This window comes from Rhinoraja longicauda, chromosome 33 (assembly GCF_053455715.1).
Source record: "Rhinoraja longicauda isolate Sanriku21f chromosome 33, sRhiLon1.1, whole genome shotgun sequence".
Classification (NCBI taxonomy): domain Eukaryota; kingdom Metazoa; phylum Chordata; class Chondrichthyes; order Rajiformes; family Arhynchobatidae; genus Rhinoraja; species Rhinoraja longicauda.
Window position 1 is genome coordinate 10,593,481 of NC_135985.1, and position 26,552 is coordinate 10,620,032.

Sequence of the window (26,552 nt, forward strand, 5' to 3'; positions counted from 1 at the left end):
GCTACACTTGTCCCACCTGCCCGCGTTTGGTCCATATCCCTCCAAACCTGTCCAGTCAATGTACCTGTCTAACTGTTTCTTAAATCTTGGGATAGTCCAAGCCTCAACTATGGCAGCTTGTTCCATACACCCACCACACTTTTGTGTGAAAAAGTTACCCCTCGGATTCCTATTAAATCTTTTCCCCTTCACCTTAAACCCATGTCCTCTGGTCCTCGATTCACCTACTCTGGGCAAGAGACTATGTGCATCTACCTGATCTATTCCTCTCATGATTTTATACATGAATTTATACTTGAATGGCCTAGTTCTACTCCTATCACTTATGACCTTATTTAAATTGGTGCATTGAACTTTTTACCCCTGCTGCTCTGATACACAGGTTGGATCTGCATCTGTTAGTTTTATTGTTTAGTGTGCTTCTGCTTCCATTCCATGAACAAGAGTTCCGTGTGCATGTTTCTTATCTGCTCTCAGTATGATTGATGAATTTAATATCCAAATGCTCAATTATGTTTTTTTTAATAAAACAGATTTGATACGTATAAAAGCACAGATGAAAGTAAGAGACTTGCTGAGTACTTGGACAGAGTTAAGAAAGGCCTGATAATATCGGTGGCTGTGAATGACGAAGGATCGACGAAGCTGGATGAGTTTGCCAGGAATGCGTTTGCAAAGCTGGGCAGCAAGTATTTCAGACGCCTGGGGTTCAGGTACAACTTTTTAAATATTAAGTTTTTATTTTGGTGTTAAAGGAAAACCTGAAATATAAAAGACATTGATTCCTTAGATAACTTCAGTGCCTCTCTTGACTTGCAAAAAGTCACCAAACATTCAGATTGTAGGCCAGTAATCAGCCCCATTTTTCAAATTTTGGAACATTAATGTTGCCATTATGCTCAATTTCATTCTGATAAGATGTATTCAACAGCAATCATTGATAGGCAGTGATAGCAAAATAATCAAGTTCTTCCTTGCGGTAAACCCATCTAAGTTACTGAGTTTTGTTCATCCATAAACCCGAGCATCTCTGGCCATTAATTTGATATGGTTGTGGAACTAAAATATATAGCAACAAAATTTGTCACCTCGGCGAACTCACCCTTCAACACATCGAGATATTGAGAGGTGTGTTATCTAAATGCTTTGCATCTAGAATTTCCCCGGTGCGGGACGAATAAAGGAATATATTATTATTATTATTATTACATTTCTCTGAATTAATTTTGTGCTATATTTCTGTTAACTTGCAAACATTATCTCGCTACATTACCTCTGTCTGTTCCTTTTAGCTCTTTCACAGTTAAGCTCTCCTGTTTATGTAGTTTATGTCAATTTAATTTTCCTTCCAGATCTGAATTGTTAGCAATCTATTAAACTTGAATCACTTGTATAATTCAATGGATCTATGAATAAGAATCTCCATTAATATTCTCAATGCATTTCTGGCCGTACTCCTACAGAACATGACTCCCCGATTCACGCAAGGGTTACGTTCCATGAAGCCTTACATAAGTCAGATTTTACTTAAGTCGGAATCACCATCCCTATCCCCTGCCCCAAATAACTCACTAAGAGTATTAACTATCTCAGTGGCGTCTGGCTGCGTCCAGGGCACTTTCTGCAGCACATGGCCTTCTGGGTAAGCACCACCGCCATTGCCGGCTTGTGTTCCGTCTCGCCGTTGGGGCACTTTCTGTGGAGAGTGGTCTTCTGGGTATCCACTGCCGCCATTGTCAGCTTGTTTCCAATTTCAACTTGAGTGGTCGTACATTATTATGGAATTACAAGCTGCCTTGATTGCACTAGGGACTGAATACAGAATTGTTTATGCAAGTTAACATTCTGCTTTTTAATTTGGTGTGGGCTCCTTAACTTTTCACCCATACCTCATTTTTTGTTATACCCATGTCACAGGTTCCCTTGAGGATAAATTTATACTCCCAAGTTCCTCCTCCCCAAAGAGGCGAGCAGTCAGCCAACATTAGAACAGAAACACAAGACCCTTCATCAGAACTTTGTCTTAGACTTGATACTTATTTCTGTTTCTTTGCCTGTAGTGGCTGCCAGACCTGCTGACTGTTTCCAGCAGTTTCTGTTTTTATTTCAGATTTCCAGCAACGGTGGTTTTCTTTGTTTTGATTTTGAGACAGGCAACACAGTCTTCAGGAGTCTGATCATGGCTGCACACAACCATATCCATTCTCTGACTTTATTATTTCCTACAATTGCACACAGGTTTTTATTCTCCCAATTGAATGAATGACACAAGATCGCCAGGGCCAATTTGCTGTTGTTTGCCGGTATAATTCTTTCCCGCAAGTGAGAACAGTCTTTCAAGAATGACCCCAATTCAAAAGATCATCTATCCATTTCACTCCACAGCTGCTGCCTAACTCCGAGTTCCTCCAACAGTTTGTTTCTTGCTCAAAATTACAAAGTATTTTCCAGATATATCAATGAATAGAAGGAAAGCTTGGAATCGGGCTATTATATTTTGATATAATAGAACAGAATATGTTACCATGATATGTTATGCCTAGAATATTTTGCCCCCAGCATTTGTTTCCTATAACTGTCTATAATGACATTTAATTCAACCCCATTTAGAGTCATGGAGCTATACAGCTTGGAAACTGGCCCTTTGACCCAACTTGCTGATGCTAAACACAGTGCCCCATCTACACTAGTCCAACCTGCCCGTGTGTGACCCATATCCATCTAAACATTTCCTATCCATGTCCCTATCCAAATGTGTTGTTGATGTGTTGAGCATATATACTGTAATAAACCCAAATAATTTAAAAGACCTCGGTTCGTTCACCCCTCAGCTTTCTTTGCTCAAGAGAAAAAAAATAACACGGCTTGTCATCATTCGTTATGCTTATACCTTAGTGTTTCTGGTATTATAATTGTAAATCTTTTCTGCCTCTACATCATTTTTATATTACAGTGACCAGAACTGTGTAGAGCATTCCAGCTAAGTTTGGATAAGAGTTTGATACAGACTGACCTTATTTCTTACAAACCACAAAGTGCTAAAGGAATTCTACCGGTCAGCCAGCATCTGTCAGATGCTGCCTGACCTGCTGTGTTCCTCCAACGCCTCGTGTTTTGCTCAAGATTCCAGCATCTATAGTTCCTTATGCCTTGACATTATTTATTAGTCCATTATGACATTATTGAAGGTCTTCTGAAAATCCAACTAAACTAGGTGAACTACATTATCATTCTCTACTTTCCCTGTTACCTTTAGTTTAGTTTAGAGATACAGCGTGGAAACATGCTCTTCAGCCCACCGAGTCCGCACGGATCTACGGTCCCCGCACATTAACACTATCCAACACACACTGGGGACAATTTTACATTTATACCAAGTCAATTAACCTACAAACCTGTATGTCTTTGGAGTGTGGGAGGAAACCAAAGATCTCGGAGAAAACACAAACAGCCTAAAGGGGAGAACGTATAAATCCCATTTAGACAGCACCCACAGTCAAGATCAAACTCTGATGCTGTAAGGCATCAACTCTAATGCTGCACCATTGTACCACCCATCGTGCCCATGACATGCACCTCCTCTACAAAGTACAATTAAGTCCATCAAGAAAGATTTCCCCTTTTTAAATTTATACTGTCTGTTTCTATCATTTTTTTTCCTAGATATTTTTCTATTCCCCCCCTTTAGTAGGAATTTCAATATTTTTCATGCTATTAATATTGAAGCAGTTGTTCCATTGCTCCCTGTCCAGACTACTTCTTACATATAGGTACCATATGAGATACCACAACACTGTCTAGCTCTTCACCTTTTTCTAATAAATTATTAGAAATGTAGGATTGCTTTTGAAGTCTCTTTTTGAGATGGTATTAAATGCGTGGATGCAATCTATCAAGATGGAAATTTTACTCTGAGCATGATAGGTTAAGGTTTTCTTTGTTAAGTACACTTATCTCCTTGCTTATCTCAACTTCCAATGTCATGTCAACCTTCTCAGTCTTGCTACTAAATATTTTTTATACTACTGCCTCAGTTGAATAGGGTTTAATGTCTTGTCTCGTCCTTAGTGTCCCTATTCCGAGCTTTCCTTCTATTCATTAATATGTCTGGAAAATACTTTATAATTTTGGGCTAAAACAAACTGCTGGAGGAGCCAGGCATCATCTGCGGAGAGAAATAGATAGATGATGTTTTGGTGGGACCCCTACTTCAGTGTAATAACATTGATAAAGAAGAAACAATGAATGCAGTGTGTTTGAATTTTCAGAAGACTTTTAGTCATAGACTCGTACAACACGAAAATGGGCCCTTCAGCCCAACTTGCCCATGTCGACCAAGACCCTCTATTTATACAGGTCCCACCTGCCCGTGTTTGGCCCATATCCCTGTTGTTGTAGCATCTGCCTCAACTACCTCCTCTGGAACCCAACAATCGCCTACAGACTGTTCTATGTTATTCCAGCTTCACATCCTACACATTTGGGGCAATTTACAGAAACCAATTAACCTACAAACCTGCACTTCTTTTGAAAGTGGGGTGAAACTGGAGTACCCGGAGAAAACCTGCATGGTCACAGGGAGAACGTACAAACTCAATATAGACAGCAGCCATAGTCAGGATCAAACCTGGGTCTCTGGCACTGCAAAGCTGCAACTCTACCTCAGTGCCACTGTGCTGTATATCTCTACTTTGGTGTTAAACAAAATGTCCAAATTGGAGTGGAGTACACAGTGACACTTCAAATCAGCTTGATAAGAAGATGCAACATGTGTTAATGACAAAACCTCCATAATCACATCATCGGGGAAGTAATGTGGTTATTGTGACCCAGCCTCTGGACTGGTAATGTTTAATAATTTAATTCACTAGTTTTTGTCGTGGGAGTGGATTAGATGGAGAAGAGATGCTCACGGCTAGAAATAAAACTGCAAGAGAGAGAGATAAATCTCAACAAAGACCTGTCAATTAATGGGAATCATCAGATTTTCATTTACTACCTCAGTGGTTTAAAATTTGGAAAATGGGTCAGATTTTAATGCAGTTCAGATACTTTGTACTTGCTGTGTTCTGATATTATCATTTTTATAGCCTCTTTGAGAGGATTGGTTTGCAATGCTCGTGAATATTTTGCAGTTTTATGCACTGTTGCATTTGTGCCCGTCCAAGGTTTGCCCTAACAGCAAGTTCTTTCCATTTAAATTTAAAGGCATCCTTGGAGCTTTGTCACTGTTAAAGGTTCCCCTGAATCTTCTGCTGAGGATCATGTTGTTTATCAAGGTAACCAAGAAGATATACCTTTACCAAATTACAGCAAGAACCGTCAGTTGAAATCAATTTAATACATGCCAATTAAAGGGCACAAATTATTAATCCAGAATCTTGCGCGAACAAAAATAAAACAACAAATTAAATCAAATGGGCTTTTCAGGGGGAATTGGATTAGAATCTGGCAGAATAAAAATTGCAGAGCTATGAAGAAAAGGTTTGGGTTGGGAATAGAGGATCGTTTATTTGCTTGTGAAATGTCTATGAAAATAACAAACATGAATGTAAAGCTTTCAGGACAAGAAACATGATTTTGATCTGAATCCATTCTCTTGTTGGTGATCTCACAGGTGCCAGAGGATCTGCTGCTGCAAAGGTGTTTAAACTTTTCCAGTCGCCAAATGGAGATCACTTTACTGTGGGTTCAGTAAGTGAGTGGGTACAAGGTAGGAACAATGTATTGTCAGGGTTAATTTATGCCTCAAAACTAATTCTCACATTGCTAAGTCTTTGACGTTCCAGACTGTGAAGCATTTAATGTATTTGCATTCCAGGTGTGCTCAAATTGGCAAAATGAGAATCAAGTTTAACTGAAGTTGGGTTTTTGAAAGAGATTGTCTATAAAATTAAAATATATATCCCTTTTATCTTCATGCCAGAATCCTAACCAATATTGTGCTTGTGCGAAGTTCTTAACAATTTCAGTTCTTAAGCTTGGCTCAGTGCATAGCACTGTCAACTCTGAATCAACTCAAAACTTGTTAGGGGCAAGGCTATGGGTGATTTGAAAATAAAATTGAAATGTTTTTTTAATTCATTAGTTACATAACTGGAAACAAGAGTAAGTAAGTCAACAAGAACAGAGAATGGGACTTGATGCAGGTTAGGTGATGGGAAGGTCATTTATGTCGCACGCAATATGAGAGTCCAGTCACCCAGCCTTGAAATTGAATGGTGGAATAGATAAGGGGAACTAGTGGGTACATTGTATTTGGGTTTCCAGACGGTTTTTGATAAGGTCCCACACAAGAAATTGAAGTATTTGTAATTGGGGATAATGTATTAACAGGGATTGAGATTTTTATCGGACATAAAGCGCAGATTGGAAATAAATACATCGGTCTCAGATTGCCTGGCTGTGACTAGTAGGGTACTGCAGGAGTACTACACTGTGGAGTGTATTGCAAAGTCTGAGGTGCAATATTCTCCTGAAATTCTGAACTTATTATATCAAAGCTGCAGGAGTTTAATAACTTCGTTTTTGAATGGTAGTCTATTAGTTATACTGTTGCTGGTCAATGTACAGTGAATTACAGCAATGAAGTTTCAGGAGAACAGTGAGAAGACACACCAACAACTAGATTGTAATCTTCAACACGTTCCTCTTTTGTCATCCATTCCATCCACATGTGCAACATTCAATCGGTAGGCTTGCAGTTACCACTGGAACTTTTCTTTTCTGCCTCTTGCTTGCAGATGTGGAGTGGACTGCCTGGTTTAACAGAGATGATGAGCGAGGTTCAGGAGACTGGGAAAAATTGACGGACTTGAAATCTGCTTTTCCTGGAAAGATCTGTGAGAGTCCAATTGATATGCAGGTAAACCTTCATCTGTAAACTTTCTTGGTCATTGCTTCAATATGGGTGACCCAGGACCAGTTGGGCTGAAGGGCCTGTCTCTACGCTGTGTGACTCTATGACAAACATGGAACTGTAACTACTGGTTACTCCTTTAAATGAAAACTCTTAATTTATAAACCAATTCCCAATTATTGAAACACCCCACGTCCAATCTTGCTGCACTACTGCTTGGAACAATGATACATAAACTGCACTCTGTACCTTCTTTCCTAACTGTTAATAGTCTTGGGGTATTCAGGTTCAGACTTGTTATAAAAGTCTGCAGTGATGTGTTCATAAGTGAACTGTACCGTCAAAGGTCTTCAGGATGTCAAACTAAATTCTTGAGGAGGATAAAGCAATGGAAAGTTATGAAACTAAATTTGTGGTTTGTAGATTTGCAGACCAATTCTCTAAATTAGATTTTAAAGCAAATGTTTAAACTCAGATGGCACCCATTTATTTATTTCAGGTTTCAGGTTTTTTATTATCTGATTTTTATTTTTATTTTGGGTGATCTTCTGGTGGGTGTGACCCGGGTTCGATCCTAACTACATGGGTGCTGTCTATGCGGAGTTTGCACGTTCTCCCTGTGACCACGTGTGTTTCCTCCGAGTGCTCTGGTTTCCTCCCACATTCCAAAGACGTACAGGTTTGCCGGTTAATTGAGTTCTATAAATTGCCCCTAATGTTTAGGATGCGTAAGTGGGATAACATGGAGCTAGTCTAGGGTGATTGATGTTCGGTGTGGCTGAAGGGCCTATTTCTATAGCTGTATCTCTAAACAAAAGCAGAAATAGGTTTAAACGATTTACTTTGTTAGATCTTGTCCAGTTGGACAAGGAATAAGTTGCTGTTACTTCCACCTCAGGTTATCCAGTTAAAATTGAAATCAGCTCCCAATGATATTTTAACAAGCCCCCACCAGGGACTGTGCTGAACAGCTGGCTGAGGTATTCACCAGGATCTTTAACCTGTCGTTATCTCTGGCTACGGTCCCCAAGTGCCTGAAGTCGACTACCATAGTGCCGGTGCCGAAAAAAGCAAAGATCACCAACCTGAACGACTACCGTCCGGTTGCCCTAACTCCTATAGTCATGAAGTGCTTTGAAAGGCTGGTCCTCTCACACATCAAATCCAGCATTTGTGCCTCACTGGGACTGGACTCGCATCAATTTGCATACAGGGCAAACAGATCCACAGAGGGCGCCATCTCTCTGGCTCTTCACACTGTCCTGACTCACCTGGAGAGACAGGGCACGTACGTGAGGATGCTATTCATAGACTATAGCTCTGCCTTCAACACGGTCATCCCCACCAAGCTCATCACCAAACTCCACCAGCTAGGCCTCAGCTCGTCGTTATACGACTGGATCCTGGATTTCTTGATGGAGCGACCGCAGGCAGTGAGAATGGGCCCGCACCTGTCCTCCACTACCACCCTAAGTATCGGCACACCACAGGGCTGTGTTTTGAGCCCCATGCTCTACTCCCTCTTCACACAAGACTATGTTCCTGCATTTGACACCAACACCATTGTTAAGTTTGCAGACGACACAACGGTGATCGGGCTGATCACCAACGGTGATGAAACAGACTACAGAGTAGAGGTGCAGAACCTGGCGGACTGGTGCTCAGATAACAACCTGTCCCTAAACACCTCCAAGACCAAGGAGCTGATCATCAACTTCCGTAGGTCACATAATAGGGAATACGCTCTGATCTTTATAAACGGGGACAGTGTGGAGAGAGTGTCCAGCTTCAAGTTTCTGGGCACTCACATTTCGGAGGACCTCACATGGACCACTAACACTGCTGCGCTGGTCAAGAAGGCACAGCAACGACTGTTCTCCCCGAGAACACTGAAAAAGTCTGGTCTGCCCCAACAGCTGCTGACGACCTTCTACCGCTGCATCATAGAGAGCATCCTAACGCCTGGCATCCCTGTGTGGTACCTCAGCTGCACGGAGGCAGAGAGGAGAGCTGTTCAGCGGGTAGTCTATAGAGCTCAGAAGATTATCGGAACACAGCTACCAGCCTTGGAGGGCATCTACAACACGCGATGCCTCAGGAAAGCCACCAGCATTCACAAAGACTCCTCACACCCCTGCAATAGTCTGTTCGAACTTCTACCATCTGGCAGACGCTATAAGGCCTTCTATGCCCGCACCTCCAGACTCAGGAACAGCTTCATCCCCAGGGCCATAGCTGCTCTGAACTGGTCCTGCTGAGTTGGATGGCCACATCGCACAGCGAACCGGCACAGACCTATTTGCACTATATTTTGTTTTAAAACTGTTTCTAATTTTGTTTCACTGGGTTGTCTAAATTTATGCTGATTAGCTAATTAATTTATTGCATCATATGGAAGGCGCATTCCCAATCTCGTTGTACCCTGTACAATGACAATACAGATATATTGTATTGTATTGTATTTGGTCAGATGGCCTGGTACCTACACAATGGACAATGACAATCAGGCAGCCACTGCAAGGGGAGGCAACATGTGAGATATTGCTTGTTTGACTAGTCTGCACTGGGTTAGAACTTCACTCCAAAATAACCCGTTTTCCGAAGCATAGTAAAGCAATTTTTCCTTTAGGTGATCTTATAGAGGTGTATAAAATCATGAGAGGAATAGATCGGGTAGATGTTCAGAGTCTCTTGCCCAGAGTAGGTGAATCGAGGACCAGAGGACATTGGTTTAAGGTGAAGGGGAAAAGATTGAATTGGAATCTGAGGGGTAACGTTTTCTCGCAAAGGGAGGTGGGTGTATGGAACAAGCTGCCAGAGGAGGTAGTTGAGGCAGGGACTATCCCAACATTTAAGGAACAGTTAGACAAGTACCATGGACAGGACGGTTTGGAGGGATATCGGCCAGATGTGGGCAAGTGGAACGAGTGTAGCTGGAACATGTTGGCCAGTGTGGGCAAGTTGGGCCGAAGGGCCTGTTTCCACACTGTATCACTCTATGACTCTCATTTTCTTCATCAACCCTTAACATTTAAAAGTTGAACCTGTTGGAAGATTGCAAAATGTTTGCATTTTTGCTCGTGAACAAAATCTATCAATTGGGTAAAAGTTTAGTCAAATATTGCACTGTTAACTTAAGAAAATCAGAAAAGTGCAGATGTACATGATATGAGCCCAATTACTCTGAAGTTTTGGCCAAAGTCAAATCAAGAGATCGGCAGGTTGCATTTCAACATGTGCTGTCAAGTGTTTCAATTGGACAAAGGTTTCTCCTAATTTCACACTGTTAACTTCACTAAAACAGAAAAATGCAGATGTAAATGATGTGTCTAATTACTCTGCCGTTTTCCCTCTTTTTTTAGGTTGCGACAGTTGATGGGATTCCAGCCAGTCTAACAGCACAGGTTTTCCATAAGCATGACCTGGACTATGGGTTTGTTTGCCGTAATAAGGATCAGGTTAATAGCATCTGCCATAACTACAAAGTACGCTTCCTTTGTGGTAAACCAGGTCAGTCCTAGGTCTGATTATCTCTTACTGCTATGCTCTAGATATAATATCTGTAACATGCATGACTAGAACCTGAAAATTACTATGAAACTGTTTTCATGTCAACATTTAACAAGCTAATTAAATCCATATTTATCGTATGCAACCTTTTATGTACATAATAATAAATCTTAATTTATTCTCTACAATTTTGTAAAATCATTTTATAATAGGAAAACATTGTCTCTACCTTTTTTATAGTAATTGCACTAGGGGTGTCGTGCCAAAGTCACCTTGGCCCATTTCTTCCCAGTTTTTTCCCAGCCGCTATCAAGCAACTGAACCATCCCACCAACAACTAGAGAGCAGTCCTGAGCTACTACTTAGTCAGACTATCTTTGATCGACTTTATCTTGCCCTAAATGTTATTTACGTTATTCCCCTTGTCATGTATCTGTACACTGTGGACGGCTCGATTGTAATCATGTAATGTCTTTCCACTGACTGGTTAGCACGCAACAAAAGCTTTTCACTGTACCTCGCTCGGTACATGTGACAATAAACTGAACTCTAAATAAACTGAACTCTTTTGTTCATTCACCCAATTTCTTGATTTTGTTTTTGCATGTTTGATATGAGACCATCTCACCTCAATGTTCAAAAAACAAACTGCTGGCGGAACTCTGTGCTGCCCAATCATCTGACTCCTCCAGCAGTTTTATTTTTGCACAAAATTCCAGTAAATGCAATTTTCTGGGTCTTCATTTTATTATTCCCTTGGCTAGTTTATTTTTCCTTCAGTAACAGCATACCCATCCCCAATACATTCTGTTTTCATTTCTCTGCAGGAAACAGCCTGTCGTCAGGCTTGATGTGATCCAGAGCTGTGTGTGATGGTCGATTCTTAAGCTTTCCACTCTGAAACTCACACATTCCCTTTCCACTACCTTCATCTTCTGGGCTTTAATCTTTTATTTTGTGCCTTTCAAACCCTACCATGTGGGCGAGCAGTGTAGATGATTCATTAAGCTTTCCACAAGCATCACCCCAAGGTATTGATAAGGAAAGCAAAGGTAGAACACAGCGGTATTCTGGCAAGAAACATAAAAACAGATTGTTCGGAACAGCTGACCTAAAGTTAATTGAAACAAAACTCTGCTAGCGCTGAAAGCAAAAAACAGCAAATGCTAAAAACACACAGCATGTCAGGCAAAATGTAGAGTTAAGCAGAGCCAGTTTTTCACGTCGATGATTGTTCATTGGGAATTGGAGCCCAGAGAAATAAATCACAGTGGGAGTAGGATGGAGAACTAAGGTGACAGGTGAGTGGAATTTCACCCGATCCGAAACGTCGCCTCTCCATTTCCTCCACAGATGCTGCCTGACCTGCTGAGTTACTCCAGTAATTTGTGCTTTGCTCAGGATCGAACAAAGGTGTTCTGCAAAGTGATTGCTCAAGTCAAAGAGAAATCTTTAGTTAAGAAGAAGGAAAGACATCTCAAAGACACGGGTGTGGAAAGCCTGGCCATCAGAACAAATTCAATAGAGGCAGGGAAAGTGAGATCTGTAATGGAAGGAAGTCCAATTTCTCCTTTTACTCCAGATTAAATCAAAGATACAAGTACACCATTTGGCCCACCCCTGCTCCCAGTTTTCATGCAACATATTCAAGTATTGCTGAAAATGCAAAGTTAGGATGGACACTATCAGCTGTGAGGAAGATGCACAGTTAACTGAAAATGAAGCTGAAACGTTTAACTTTGCCTCATCAAACTAGTGTGTATTCAAAGAAAACATTTTAATATTCAATCCATGTGCAGGAAAATAATGTTTGTTATTTTTTTAATGTTTATATTGCTGTAAGATTGTTCTGTATAAGTTTGCTTATGGTTCTGCTTTACAATGTAGAAATTGGCAGGAGATGTTGCTTAATGCATACACACTCACATCATTTATTTGTCTTGTTTCAGTGTGGCCCAAGGTGACAGTTACCATAGATAGACATGTTAACAGCAGTATTGTGGACTTAGCAGAAGATGCCAGCACATGGAAAGCCGGTGACGTCGTTTTTGTTGCCAGCACGGATTATTCTATGTATCAGACTGAAGAATTTCAGCTTTTACATTGTCCGGAATGCAAAGAAAATCAAGTCAAGCTCCAAGGTACAATTTCCTTATAATTGACGTGGCTACTGAACTCAGATGAAATTTCAACAATTGAGTAAAACAATAGGAAAGGACTGGCATTCGGATTGCTAAAGTGGGTGGTAATGCAGGCTGTGAAAAGCGCTCCATGCGACTCTCAGGCAACAAAGGCATCATTTAATTCCTCCATTATCAGCTCAAAGCAGTGGGCATTTTAGACCAGGCGAATGGTGAAATTGGTGATGGATACTGAAGGTGAGATAAATAGTGAGGTAAATGTTCTAACAGCACTTCTACAGGGGGTTTTCCCACTATTTTCCCACAATTCTAGTGCAGCTTGGCCTTTAAGCTTCTGCCAGGCCACATTTACTGCTCTGTCCCCAATCTGCACTGGTGGATTTCCTATGGCGTCCAACAGGACCTTTAGAGAAACCTCACCCCAGACACCCCAGCTCTCTGCCTGCACCATGTTAGGCAGGGCAAGTAGGGTAGTTTCTAACAAAATCAATTGTAAGAAAAAGTGAATGTACTGAGTAAAGTAATTCTAAGGCAGTTATCATTATCCGTCTATGAGGGGTGGCATGGTGGCGGTAGATTTGCTGCCTTACAGCGCCAGAGACCCAGGTTCGATCCTGACTACGGGTACTGTCTGTATGGATTTTATATGTTCGCCTGCGTGGTTTTTTCCCGGGTCCTCCGGTTTCCTCCCACACTCCAAAGACGTACAGGATTGAAGGCTAATTGGCTTAGTAAAAATTGTAATATGCCCCTAGTGTGTGTAGGATAATGTTAGTGTGCGGGGATCGCTGGTCGGCAAAGGGCCTGTTTCCACGCTGTATCTCTAAACTAAACTATCGAATGTATTTCCACACCTTGCAATCCAATAGTTCAATAGTCCTCCCTCACCACCATTCTGCGTCCTAAACAGCCCCTTCAGGTCAAGTAGAGATTTGCATGCACCTCCTCCAACATTGTGTACTGCATTTGGTGCTTTCGTTGTGGCTTCCTCTACTCGGTGAGATTGAGCGTGTACTAGGTGGCCATTTAGCTGAGCACATACACTCTGTATGCATCAGTCACCCTGACCACTCTTTTCCCATTCCTTATTTATTCCCTTCACTTGACATACAATTTCACAGATACTGATCCTTTTTGTTTTGCTGCTGATTATAAATGGTTTCAATCTCATTTGTTAAATATGTTGTATGAATCCACATTGCTTTTCCTCTTCTTTGTCTATTCAAATTCTGTTTCATTCACTCCGATGCTTGGATCCGGACCCTTGGCTAGAGCTGTTGAGAAATCAGTGTTAAATTTTGCACCTGACTGAGACCAATGCTTATGCTATATGCACAATATTATAAATAACTGTGACTTCTGTTTAGGTAGCACTGTTATAAACTTTGTAAATTGTAGGAAACTTGGCAAAGTGGATACCAGGCTTATAGAATTTGGGCTGTCATAGGATGGTGAAATGAATAAGACATGGCAGATAGAGTTCGGTACAAATAAGGATGAAGTGATGATTTGAAAATATTGATATGGAAAGATATTGCACAATGATTAGCATGATGTGGATAATATAACTAAACAGAGAAACTTTGATGCCCATATATAAAAATTCCCTGAGGTTTTACCAGTGACTACTCCAGACAGGCAGCTGTGGACTTAGCAGGCTTCAAGTTATGGTGAATGACCTTGATCAATAAAAGTCTCTCTCTCAAATCTTGTCAATGTACTAAGTTGTTAAAAATGAGGAAAAGATAGTCTAAAAAATTAAAGGGAACAACTGGCAAAATCCAAACCACCTCCAGCCTGCATTTATCATCTGCTACGCATCAATTCTCAGGATGATTTTTACAATCAAGCTTTTGCAATTATATGTGGTGTGTGACAGTAGCATAGAATGAGCCAAGCCTTGCGTTACTGTTTCTGCATGTGTTGCTATCACAGTGAGGAATGTGGAGGAGTCACTGTGGTGGATGTTCATGTTAAATTGTATTTTGTGTGTCCTGTTGCTTTTTATTGTTATGACTGTGTGGCAAATGAAGTTCCTCGTATGTTGCAAAACATACTTGGCTAATAAAGTTATTGTGTGATTGATTGTTTACTTGGATTGATCCCAAGAAAGGAGACTTTATCCCAGCTCGATGGGAATGTTTACAGAATATGCTAATGTCCTGATGTGTGCCAGATGTTAACAATTCACAATTGCTTTGATGAAGTACAATGGCTGAAAATATTTAGCGACTGTGATTCTCATAGCAGAAACCTGGCCTGTTAGATTACCAAATAATTGGGCAACATTGAAAAGTGTGCAATTATTGAAGATTAACATGTTGGAGATAATTTTAGGGATAGGAATTCCTAATGCTTTAGTTTAGTTTCGAGATATAGCGCAGAAATGGGCTCTTCGGCCCACCGAGTCCACACCGACCAGCGACCCCCCGCACATTAACACTATTCTACACGCACTAGGGACAATTTTTTACATTTAGACCAAGCCAATTAACCTACCAACCTGTACGTCTTTGGATTGTGGGAGGAAACTGAAGATCTCAGAGAAAACCCACGCGGTCAAGGGGAGAACGTACGAACTCCGTACAGATAGCACCCATAGTCAGGATCGAACCCAGGTCTCTGGCGCTGTAAGCGTTGTTTGGCAGCAACTCCACCGCTGCACCACCATGCCACCCTAAATACTCAAGCTATAAACATGGGGCAGGTTTGATGAGGCTACAGCTCTTGGGTTGTACAAATAACAAATTTGGGACTACCAATTTGAGGCTGATTCGTTTTACAGCTAAGTTTACTTTTTTTATGTTTCTCCTCACACTTTATCTTCGCATTAAAGTTCTCAGAATTTAAAAATGGAACGAGTTTGAGTACATCACAGATAGGGATGGTGGTTAAAAAGGCATTCGGCACACTGGCCTTCATCAGAGTATTGAATTTAGAGGTCATGTTACAGTTATATAAGATGTTGGTGAGGCCGCATTTAGAGTATTGTGTCACCACGTTGTGGGAAAGGTGTGGTCAAGCTGGAAAACCTCAGCGATTTGGATGAGAATTAGGTGGCATTGTTAGCAAAATGCACGGATTACACTAAATGTGTGGTATAGTGAAGAGAGAAGAAGCTTATCTAAGATTACAATGGGATCCCAAGCAACTGGATTAATGGGACAAGGAATAGCAGATGGAGTGTAAATTGGACAAATGCAGAAGTGTTGCAATTTGGGAAGGCAAACCAGGGCAGGATTCGCACAGTAAATGGGAGAGCCCTGGGGTGCTATAGAACAGGGAGAGCAAGAGGTGAAGGGGCATAATTCCATATCATACAGACAGATGTGGTAATGAAGAAGGGCCCTACCATTTACTGTCTACCTCCTGCCCCTGGTTGGCACGCTTGCCTTCATACTGTGTACAAGAATTGGGACATCATTTTACAGCTATACAAGAAGTTGGTAAGGCCATATTTACAGAATGTAATTGCGGTCTTACCAACTGTAAGAGTACAGTTCTGAACACCCTGCTCTAGGAAGGATGTCATTAAACTGGAAATGGTGCAAAGAATATTTACAAGAATGTGACTGGGACTGGAGGTTTTGAGTTATCAAGTGTGATAAAGAGGTTCAGTTCAGATTCATTTATTGTCACGTGCACTGAGGTACAGTGAAAAGCTTTTGAGATTCATTTTGCAGTTAAAGGATTAACCTGGAAGCTGAATCCCAAGTTTCATGCAGTCTTCGGCATGTGGGATTTCCAGGACACATCTTGCGGTCTCAGTGACCACAGCAAGTAAACTCTGAGCCTTCTGACAATCGGCAGAAGGGAAAATTGGGGATTTTATATATTCGGTGGCAATGCGATTCTATTTTACGAGTCCACAAAATTTAAACCATCCCTGTCTCCTTCAGAGGACCAGTGAAAAGATGACAGCAATCCTTCCTAATAAAACATTTGTTTTCCACCTTGTTTTTAGTGACTGACTTTTAGTGGAGGACTTTTCCACTAAAAGTGGACTTTTGTTCTCAAGATTCCAACATCGGCATTCTTCCATGTCTCCTCCACCTTTGATCTCCAGTCAGCCTCCTGAACGTCACCTCCCACCACAGCACATTTCCTCATTGTTCCATTCTCTGCCCCTGCTTTGACTCCTGGTCTCCAGACTGTTGTACAGCAACATTGTTGTCTGTTCTGGTTGACCTAACCCCTCTTACAATACTGTTGGTGCACCCCTGATCTCCATCCCCACTGAATCCACGATAAGGCCGGGGGGGCCTCCATTCACTTCCCTCCCTCCTGCTCCACGCATCAAATGCTGGACTCCAAGGAACCCAACCCTAGATTTTGACAAACCACCCACTCTGCAAATGTACAATGCCTTGGGCATAGGTTGTAACAGACATCTGATGTGTTAGGACAACCAAAGTACACTTTGCCTGTGACCAAGATGTCTAATTTAATTTTCTTAATGTTTTTATTTTCTTTACTCTTTTTTTCTATCATGGAGGAATTTCAGTTGAAAACAGCAGAGTGCGATATCTTTGGATACTTCTATTTGCATATGTTTCTGATTTTCTTCCATTAATCTGTTAATCTCCACTGAATTTAAATAGCTTGATTCAAAATCAATTTAAATCAGCAATACCACACAAATAAAATGAAACCTACCGCCTAGTGAAGCTGCAGTCCAGGAGTACGTGCATGCCAAAAACAAAATCAACATGCAATAGACAGGGCCGAGCAATCTTACAACCAGTAATAATCATAATAAATCTCTGCAGCCTACCACATTTAAACTACAAACACGAGGATGAGACTCCCAATATCCTCATCCTCAATGAAGGTGAGGCCCAGCATTTGAATGTCAGAGACAATCATGGACACAAAGTGCTGGAGTAGCACAGCAGGTCAGACAGCATCGCTGGAGGCAAAGGATGGGTGACGTATCTAGCCGGGACCCTTCTTCAGATCATTTCAGTCTGAAGAAGGGTTCCAACCCGAAAAACCAACTACCCTTTGTCTCCAGGAAGATGTTGCCTGACCCGCTGAGTTACTCCAGCACTTTGTGTCTATCGTTGGTATAAAACCTGCATCTGCAGTTCTTTGTTTCTACATTCACAGTCATGTTCAGCCAGAAATGCGGAAGAAGTGCGTAACAAGAGGAGTTGAGTATAGGAGCAAAGAGGTCCTTCTGCAGTTGTACAGGGCCCTAGTGAGACCGCACCTGGAGTACTGTGTGCAGTTTTGGTCTCCAAATTTGAGGAAGGATATTCTTGCTCTTGAGGGCGTGCAGTGTAGGTTTACTAGGTTAATTCCCGGGATGGCGGGACTGTCATATGTTGAAAGACTGGAGCGACTAGGCTTGTATACACTGGAATTTAGAAGGATGAGAGGGGATCTTATCGAAACGTATAAGATTATTAAGGGGTTGGACACGTTAGAGGCAGGAAACATGTTCCCAATGTTGGGGGAGTCCAGAACAAGGGGCCACAGTTTAAGAATAAGGGGTAGGCCATTTAGAACTGAGATGAGGAAAAACTTTTTCAGTCAGAGAGTTGTGAATCTGTGGAATTCTCTGCCTCGGAAGGCAGTGGAGGCCAATTCTCTGAATGCATTCAAGAGAGAGCTAGATAGAGCTCTTAAGGATAGCGGAGCCAGGGGGTATGGGGAGAAGGCAGGAACGGGGTACTGATTGAGAATGATCAGCCATGATCGCATTGAATGGCGGTGCTGGCTCGAAGGGCCGAATGGCCTCCTCCTGCACCTATTGCCTATTGTCTAAGTGATCGTTTGCTTCCTCCTGAAATCCAATTCATTGCAGAAGCGTCTATAGCCAATTCAATTCACTCCATGTGATATCAAGGTCAGCACGGTGGCGCAGCGGTACAGTTGCTGTCTTACAGCGCCAGAGACCCAGGTTCGATCCTGACTACGGGTGCTGTCTGTACGGAGTTTGTACGTTCTCCCTGTGACGTGCGTTGGTTTTCTCTGGGAAGCTCCACTTTCCTCCCACACTCCAAAGGTGTACAAATTTGTAGGTTAATTGGTCAGAACAGGAATAAAGTTGTGCTTCATCGAGGGTTGAGAGCAATTGTAGTTTTTGACGAAGATAGACACAAAATGCTGGAGTAACTCAGCGGGACAGGCAGCATCTCTGGAGAGACCCTTCTTGACCCAAAGATACTACCTATCCCGCTGAGTTACTCCAGCATTTTGTGTCTATCTTCGGTTTAAACCAGCATCTGCAGTTCATTTCCTACGCAATTGTAGTTTATACCTGCTTTAAGATTAACTGATCCTATACGTGTTAGGAGTCGATTTTAAAAAGTGGTAATTAGGGGGAAAGCCCACTTTAAAAAAAGCATCTGTGGTAATTTTGCTATCGTCACTTTATTTTGAATCTGCAATCTCTAGTACCAAAGAGGAAACATCAACATTGTAAAGCCCACTTATTGAATAATTGACCATTCACTTGTACAATGTTTTGGTGTGCCTTCACCTTGTATTCATAGTAGCCAGGTTAATGCGAATATGAGGAGATGATATTGAAGGTCATTGAGAAGAGGTACAGAAGTTAGTGTTGTCTGTTAAAATTAACCAATAATTCGTTATGCAAAATCCTGCCTTCAGAGATGAACATACAGTATTCCTTTTTTTAGTTAGTCCTTTTATTTAAGCAGTAGCTCAGGATTGAGGGATGACTAGCTTACACTCTAGTCCTTTGTGTCTGAGTTGGCTAATGAGGCCCATGGATCCTTCCCCGGATGGGTCGTGTGGTGCCTGATGTGGTGGGATAGTGGTTGATTTGTGAGGCGATGCATTCCTTCCACTGTTGATGCAGAGCTTCTGTGTTCTCCAGATGTGTAGCCTGAAGGTTTGATTTCTCAAATACTCCTCTTTAACGGTTAAGGGACAGTGCTTCCCTGGAGTCAGCGGGAATGTTTACAATTCTCAAGTTTGCTTTGAGCACAACCTTGAATCTCTTTTACTGTCCACACGGTGATACCCTCCCATGGCACACCTTGGATTAGGGGGTCAATAGACAATAGACAATAGGTGCAGGAGTAGGCCATTCAGCCCTTCGAGCCAGCACCGCCATTCAATGCGATCATGGCTGATCACTCTCAATCAGTACCCCGTTCCTGCCTTCTCCCCATACCCCCTCACTCCGCTATCCTTAAGAGCTCTATCCAGCTCTCTCTTGAAAGCATCCAACGAACTGGCCTCCACTGCCTTCTGAGGCAGAGAATTCCACACCTTCGCCACTCTCTGACTGAAAAAGTTCTTCCTCATCTCCGTTCTAAATGGCCTACCCCTTATTCTTAAACTGTGGCCCCTTGTTCTGGATTCCACCAACATTGGGAACATGTTTCCTGCCTCTAATGTGTCCAATCCCCTAATTATCTTCTATGTTTCAATAAGATCCCCCCTCATCCTTCTAAATTCCAGTGTATACAAGCCCAATCGCTCCAGTCTTTCAACATACGACAGTCCCGCCATTCCGGGAATTAACTTTCTGGAATCGGGTGTCAGCCATGCAAAGTCCATGACTTTCCCAACATAAACATCTGAGGGAAACCAGGGCCTCAACACTGGGGACGATGGCCTGGCAGAGAATGCCAATGTTGGGTTTGTTTATCCTTTCATTGAATTTGGGGGATTTTGCAGAGCCATCTTACAGAACATGACCTCAGTAACACAGATCCAGCAAGCATATAATGCTGGAGTTGTGTTACTGAGGTTTTTAATGCTTGCATTTGCACATACTTTGAGACCGAGCCCAAGACGTGATTGAGATGAACATCAAAGCTTTTGAGAGGATAGCCCTGTACGTCCAACATCGTCGAGACCACCTTTACCACCTGTCCTCCACCAATAAAGGTTCACAATGAAACAATGGAAAACATGGACTACAGTCCACATGTCCAGAGCAACCTCTCAGACTAGGCAGACATTGATGATGAAGTTTGCCATCACCTTCATGGTGCCAGCACACCCTTTGTTTGATTGAAGAAAATATTATTTGAAGATTAGAATCTCGGATCTGGCACCAACCACCCAGATAGCAGTGTCCTCTTATATGCTTCTGAACCCTGGGCTACTTTCAACAGGTATTAAGTTTGTAACCCACCACTCGTGCTACGTGTATCTAAATAATTTAGCAGGTTGTTACTTGTTAATGAAAATGATCTGACGTATGTGCCACTCACGTGACCAATGACAGACTTCTGAAACATGTCCTATTTCCAAACTCAAAAGCAGAAGAGATTATGAGTTGGATAAAGGGATAGATGCAAGGAATGTGCTCAAAGCTTCGTTGAAGTGCAACATCTGCACTACTCCCTGATCATCTCTGGCGTTTGACTGCCCTCTGTGGCTCCGGTTTCAACATACTAGGAGCATGGAGAACCAGCTGGGAACAGACATTGCGACCTCCTCAATTCACTGTCGCACCGAACACCACAGCCACACCCGGCTCGGACATGCCCCGCAAAGAGTGGGTCACCCTGAACCGGGTTGCCCTGAACCGGGTCGGTCGATTCAACGCCAACATGCATCGTTGGGGGTTGCGTCCATCAGCAGCCTGCGTGTGTGGAGCAGACCAGCAAACAGCGCAGCACGGCATTTTCGACTGCGCTGTCCTCCGTCCCCCTGGTGGAGGGGTAGACCTCACGGCCCTCGACAACAGCACATTGCACTGGCTACAGCGCCTGGAGGGTGTCACATAATTTCTGCTGCCTCAAACGCAAGAAGGAGAAGACTGCCCAGAGTGGAGAAGGAGCAGTCAGAATGAAAACCCCAAGGCCATGCATCGGCCTCGGCCTCGGCAGAGTATTGGACCTCTCACATTACCACCCACTCATCCTGTCAACCTCCTCCTGTCCCAATGGACAGTTTAACTTGTCAGCAAAATGTAAGCGGTCTGTTTTTCGTTTGCAAAACAATTGGTTAAGTTTCCACTTGCCATGGTCAGACCTGCATTAAATGTGTTGCAGTACCTAGGTTAGTGTGACACTGAAAGGCAAGCCAACTTTTATTGTGTAATTCCAATCATCCTTCCTCTTTTGTGTGGCTGGTGTAGGTAAAGATGTGATAGCAGTTATTAAAGATGTGATAGCATTACATTTGGAAAGTGGTGATATCATCAGACAAAGTCAGCATGGATTTACCAAAGGCAAATCATGTCTGACGAATCTTATAGAATTTTTCGAGGATGTAACTAATAGAGTGGATAAGGGAGAACCAGTCGATGTGTTATATCTGGACTTTCAGAAGGCCTTCGACAAGGTCCCACATAGGAGATTGGTGTACAAACTTAAAGCACACGGTATTGAGGGTTCAGTGTTGAGGTGGATAGAAAATTGGTTGGCGGACAGGAAGCAAAGAGTAGGAATAAACGGGTCCTTTTCGGAATGGCAGGCAGTGACTAGTGGGGTACCGCAAGGCTCAATGCTGGGACCCCAGTTATTTACAGTGTATATTAATGATTTGGACGAGGGAATTGAATGCAACATCTCTAAGTTTGCGGATGACACGAAGCTGGGTGGCAGTGTTAGCTGCGAGGAGGATGCTAGGAGGCTGCAGAGTGACTTGGATAGATTAGGCGAGTGGGCAAATGCATGGCAGATGCAATATAATGTGGATAAATGTGAGGTTATCAACTTTGGCGGCAAGAACAGGAAAGCAGAGTATTACCTGAATGGTGACCGATTGGGAGAAGGGGAGATGCAACGTGACCTGGGTGTCATGGTGCACCAGTCATTGAAAGCAAGCATGCAGGTGCTGCAGGCAGTGAAGAAAGCGAATGGTATGTTGGCATTCATAGCAAGAGGATTTGAGTTTAGGAGCAGGGAGGTTCTGCTGCAGTTGTACAGGGCCTTGGTGAGACCGCACCTGGAGTATTGTGTGCAGTTTTGGTCTCCTAACCTGAGGAAAAACGTTCTTGCCTTAGAGGGAGTACAGAGAAGGTTCACCAGATTGATCCCTGGGATGGCGGGACTTACATATGAGGAAAGACTGGATAGACTGGGCTTGTACTCGCTGGAATTTAGAAGACTGAGGGGGGATCTTATAGAAACATATAAAATTCTTAAGGGGTTGGAGAGGCTAGATGCGGGAAGATTGTTCCCGATGTTGGGGGAGTCCAGAACCAGGGGTCACAGCTTAAGGATAAGGGGGAAGTCTTTTAGGACCGCGATGAGAAAACATTTCTTCACACAGAGAGTGGTGAGTCTGTGGAATTCTCTGCCACAGAAGGTAGTTGAGGCCAGTTCATTGGCTATATTTAAGAGGGAGTTAGATGTGGCCCTTTTTGCTAAAGGGATCAGGGGGTATGGAGAGAAGGCAGGTACAGGCTACTGAGCTGAATGATCAGCCATGATCATATTGAATGGCGGTGCAGGCTCGAAGGGCCGAATGGCCTACTCCTGCACCTATTTTCTATGTTTCTATGTTTCTATAAGCTATAAAGATTTTTAAGATGTCGAAGCTGGTAATGGCGGTGGGGTGGCAGTGTGCCATGCCTGTTGTCATGCAACCTCTCTGTCTGTGAACTGGGCAGTATTTTGGGTGGGCAGAATCAAGGCAGCCAGTGCCATATCCCTGGACCCACTGCACAGGATCATCCCATTCACACTCCCCTGTTCAAGATGCAGAGGACACATCGTGAGGATACTCCACACCTGTCCACCATGCCACAGTGAGGGCTGGGCTGGTCCTGAACATGCCCCAGAGACCACTCCACCGAGAGAATATTCAAATAGATTTAGATAATCAAAAATGAAAATCATCCATATTTTAGATAATGAAAGCATCTTCAAGTAAGAAGAATAACTAAGACCAGGAAGATTAAGTAAAATAACTCGAAATATTTATTGCGTTGCCTTATGCTCGCGGAGTCAGCAAGCCCATTCAAATGAATGAGATCATGATCGGTATGTCAGCCAGGCCTGAAGTAAAGCTGAGGGCTGGATGGAAAGTGCATTGGCCCCTCTCTCTGGCCCACGGTGCTCCTCCCATGGTGATCCTGGTGCCGCAGCTGGTTGGCATACGGACTAAGTTGGCACTGACCGTGTACTTTCAATCTTTCAGGAAAAGCGAAGTATTTGCACATGGGACGTGAAGTAGATGGCGTCGACATGCGAGCAGAAGTGGGAATGCTGTCCAGAAACATAGTAATCATGGGAGAGATGGAAGCACAATGCTACGGCAACAATGCCTGCACCTATTTTGGGTATGACACAGTTGGCGGCCACATTAAGGTAGGTGAATATTCAATGAAGTAAAACAAACCGTTCCTGACATTGATGGAAATGCTAAATTAAAATCATTGTCAATCATTAGCAGAGTTAATTTAAATAAATCTAGACTCTGAAATTGACCAGGGAGAAAACATTTAGCAGTTCTAGCATTTTAACTGAATTTGTTTATGGATAACAGGATAGACACAAAATGCTGGAGTAATTCAGCGGGTCTGGAAGCATCTCTGGAGAAAAGGAATAGGTGATGTTTTGGGTCAGAACCCTTTATCAGACTCGATGGATAACAGGCAGGAAGGAACTGCAGATGCTGGTTTAAACTGAAGATAGACACAAAATGCTGGAGTAACTCAGCAGGACAGGCAGCTTCACTGGAGAGAAGGAATGGGTGACGCTTCGGGTCGAGACCCTTCTTCAGACTTCAGTCTGAAACATCAGACCCGAAACGTCACCCATTCCTTCTCTCCTGAGTTGCTGCCTGTCCTGCAGAGTTACTCCAGCATTTTGTGTCTCTCTTCAATTGAAGAGATGTAAAGATTTCCACCATAGGTTGTTGCATGGGTTATTTGAGAATTCTGGATTTACTTTACTGAGTGCAGTATATTTATACTTGAACGTTGTCTCTCTCTTGTGTCCTGCAGATGGGTGTGGGTTTTAAAGCAGTTCACATTGAAGGTGCTGAGCTGAAACACATGGGCCAGCAGTCCATGGGCCACTACCCTATTCATTTCCACATGACAGGAGATGTGGATGGGAAAGGGGGCTACACCCCTCCAACATATGTGAAGGGAGTCTCTATTCATGATTCTTTCTCGCGATGTGTGACCATTCATGGATCCAATGGATTGTTGGTGAGTGATGGCTAATCAAGTGCAAGTAATAACGTTACAACAGTTTTTATGTTACAGAACAAAATGGCCCTACAATAGACATAAATTTATCCTTTTGAATCCTCTGAATTCATCAACATGAAATTATTTTCAGTATAGTTAGAGTCTTGCAGCATGGAAACAGACCCTATGGCCCAACTTGCCCACACCGGCCAACATGTCGCATCTATACTAGTCCCACCTGCCTGCGTTTGGCCCAGATCCCTCTAAACCTGACCCTCAGTCTTCACAAATTCCATTCAAATTGTCATTATGTTACCCAGAGTCTTGAGCTATAATTCAAGCTTATGTTCCATTGAACTAATCAGGAATGGTGACAGAGATGTTGTTCAAATATTTCATTGGAGATTAAGGCATCGCCTTTTGCAAGAGGATATAAAGGGTATTGTGAGACTATTTCTTGTGTTGGAGAGCTCAGCAGTTTGATCAAAATATATCCACTCAAACAATGTAATTTGAACTGACTATTTGATGTGTAGGATAGTGTTAATGTGCGGGGATCGCTGGTCGCTGCGGACGTGATGGGCCGAAAGGCTTGGTTACGCGCTGTATCTCTAAACTAAACTATTTTTGCACATTATTGTGTTTGCAGGGATCTTGACATGTGATAATTAGTGATCATATTTATCATGTAAATACCTGCACTTCAAAAAGTAATATGCAGGTCAGTTGGTATCTCAGAAGATTTTTTTTTTTCCATGAAGCCTTCAACAGGAAACCTTAACTAGTATTTTTTACTCCACAGATATTAAATGGTCTGCTGAGTATTTCTGGCTTTTCCTGGTTTTTTTTCAGATATGCAGCATCTGCAGTATTTTACTTTGCCATTAAAAAGAACATCCATTCTAATGTTGGTACCTCCTGAGGTTGTAAAAGTGGCTGTAAGAAGTGCAATAATTTTTAATTATGTGCAGGTTTTATTTATGCGCAGAATCCTATTGTGATAAATTCATTCTCACATTTTTCCCATATTTGGATATCTTTCCAAATTCTAGCAGGATATTTCAAAGTTATTTTCATTTGGTTTTATAACATTCTAATCTTTAGATTACATGAGTTACTTACAGATGGATTTAGATTCTCAATTGTAGAATTCCACCCTTCACATGGAGATCAGTTCGTAAGTGACAGGAGCAGAATTAGACCATTTGGCCCATCAAGTCTATTCCGCCATTCAATCATGGCTGATCTATCTTTCGCTCTCGACCTCATTCTCCTGCCTTCTCCCCATAACTCCTGACACCCATGCTAATCAAGAATCTATCTATCTCTGCCTTACATATATCAATTGACTTGTCCTCCACAGCCTTCAGTTGGATGGGAGACGTTTCGGGTCAGTATGAAGAAGGGTCTCAACCCGAAACGTCACCCATTCCTTCTCTCCTGAGATGCTGCCTGACCTGCTGAGTTACTCCAGCATTTTGTGAATAAATACCTTCGATTTGTACCAGCATCTGCAGTTATTTTCTTATACTACCAGTTGGATGGGAGAAGTGATCACGCCTAGTGTTCTGTGCTCCATTTAATCATTACCAAGCTCATTTGCTTTCCAAACCTTGGCATTCAAACATCAGTGGAAAGTTTCTGCACTGATCCCTCAAACACAGCGAGTGAAGTCATGACTCTGCGGAGACATAAATTAAAATATTGTTTGCTCGTCTCAACTTCACACTGCTTCCTCCCTTCAGTCCAGTTGCAAAATTTAAACCTGTAAACCAACATTATCCAGCCACACATGGCACGATACAGTGCTGTGACTTCTTTCAAGGAGGAGTCAAGTTACCTATTTTAAACATTTCCACGTTGTGTGATTAGTTCTGATGTATTTTTCTCTTGCAACTTTAAACTAACCGTTTAATGTTTACTGACTCTGGTGCATGTTTCATTTGCCTGTTCCCTGTCTGGA

The 26,552-nt window shown here is 42.4% G+C and overlaps 1 protein-coding gene across 2 annotated transcripts in view; it reads left to right on the top strand.

The window, feature by feature from the left end:
* Nucleotides 1-26,552, top strand: part of LOC144609083 (cell migration-inducing and hyaluronan-binding protein-like) — a 151,286-nt gene that overhangs the window by 66,767 nt on the left and 57,967 nt on the right. For both annotated transcript variants that reach the window (XM_078427454.1, XM_078427453.1), the window contains 8 exons: nucleotides 534-713; nucleotides 5,209-5,279; nucleotides 5,618-5,713; nucleotides 6,744-6,865; nucleotides 10,222-10,369; nucleotides 12,319-12,510; nucleotides 23,590-23,759; nucleotides 24,398-24,607. In XM_078427454.1, coding sequence (XP_078283580.1) covers nucleotides 534-713; nucleotides 5,209-5,279; nucleotides 5,618-5,713; nucleotides 6,744-6,865; nucleotides 10,222-10,369; nucleotides 12,319-12,510; nucleotides 23,590-23,759; nucleotides 24,398-24,607 — 1,189 coding nt within the window. The remainder of the gene's footprint in view (nucleotides 1-533; nucleotides 714-5,208; nucleotides 5,280-5,617; nucleotides 5,714-6,743; nucleotides 6,866-10,221; nucleotides 10,370-12,318; nucleotides 12,511-23,589; nucleotides 23,760-24,397; nucleotides 24,608-26,552) is intronic.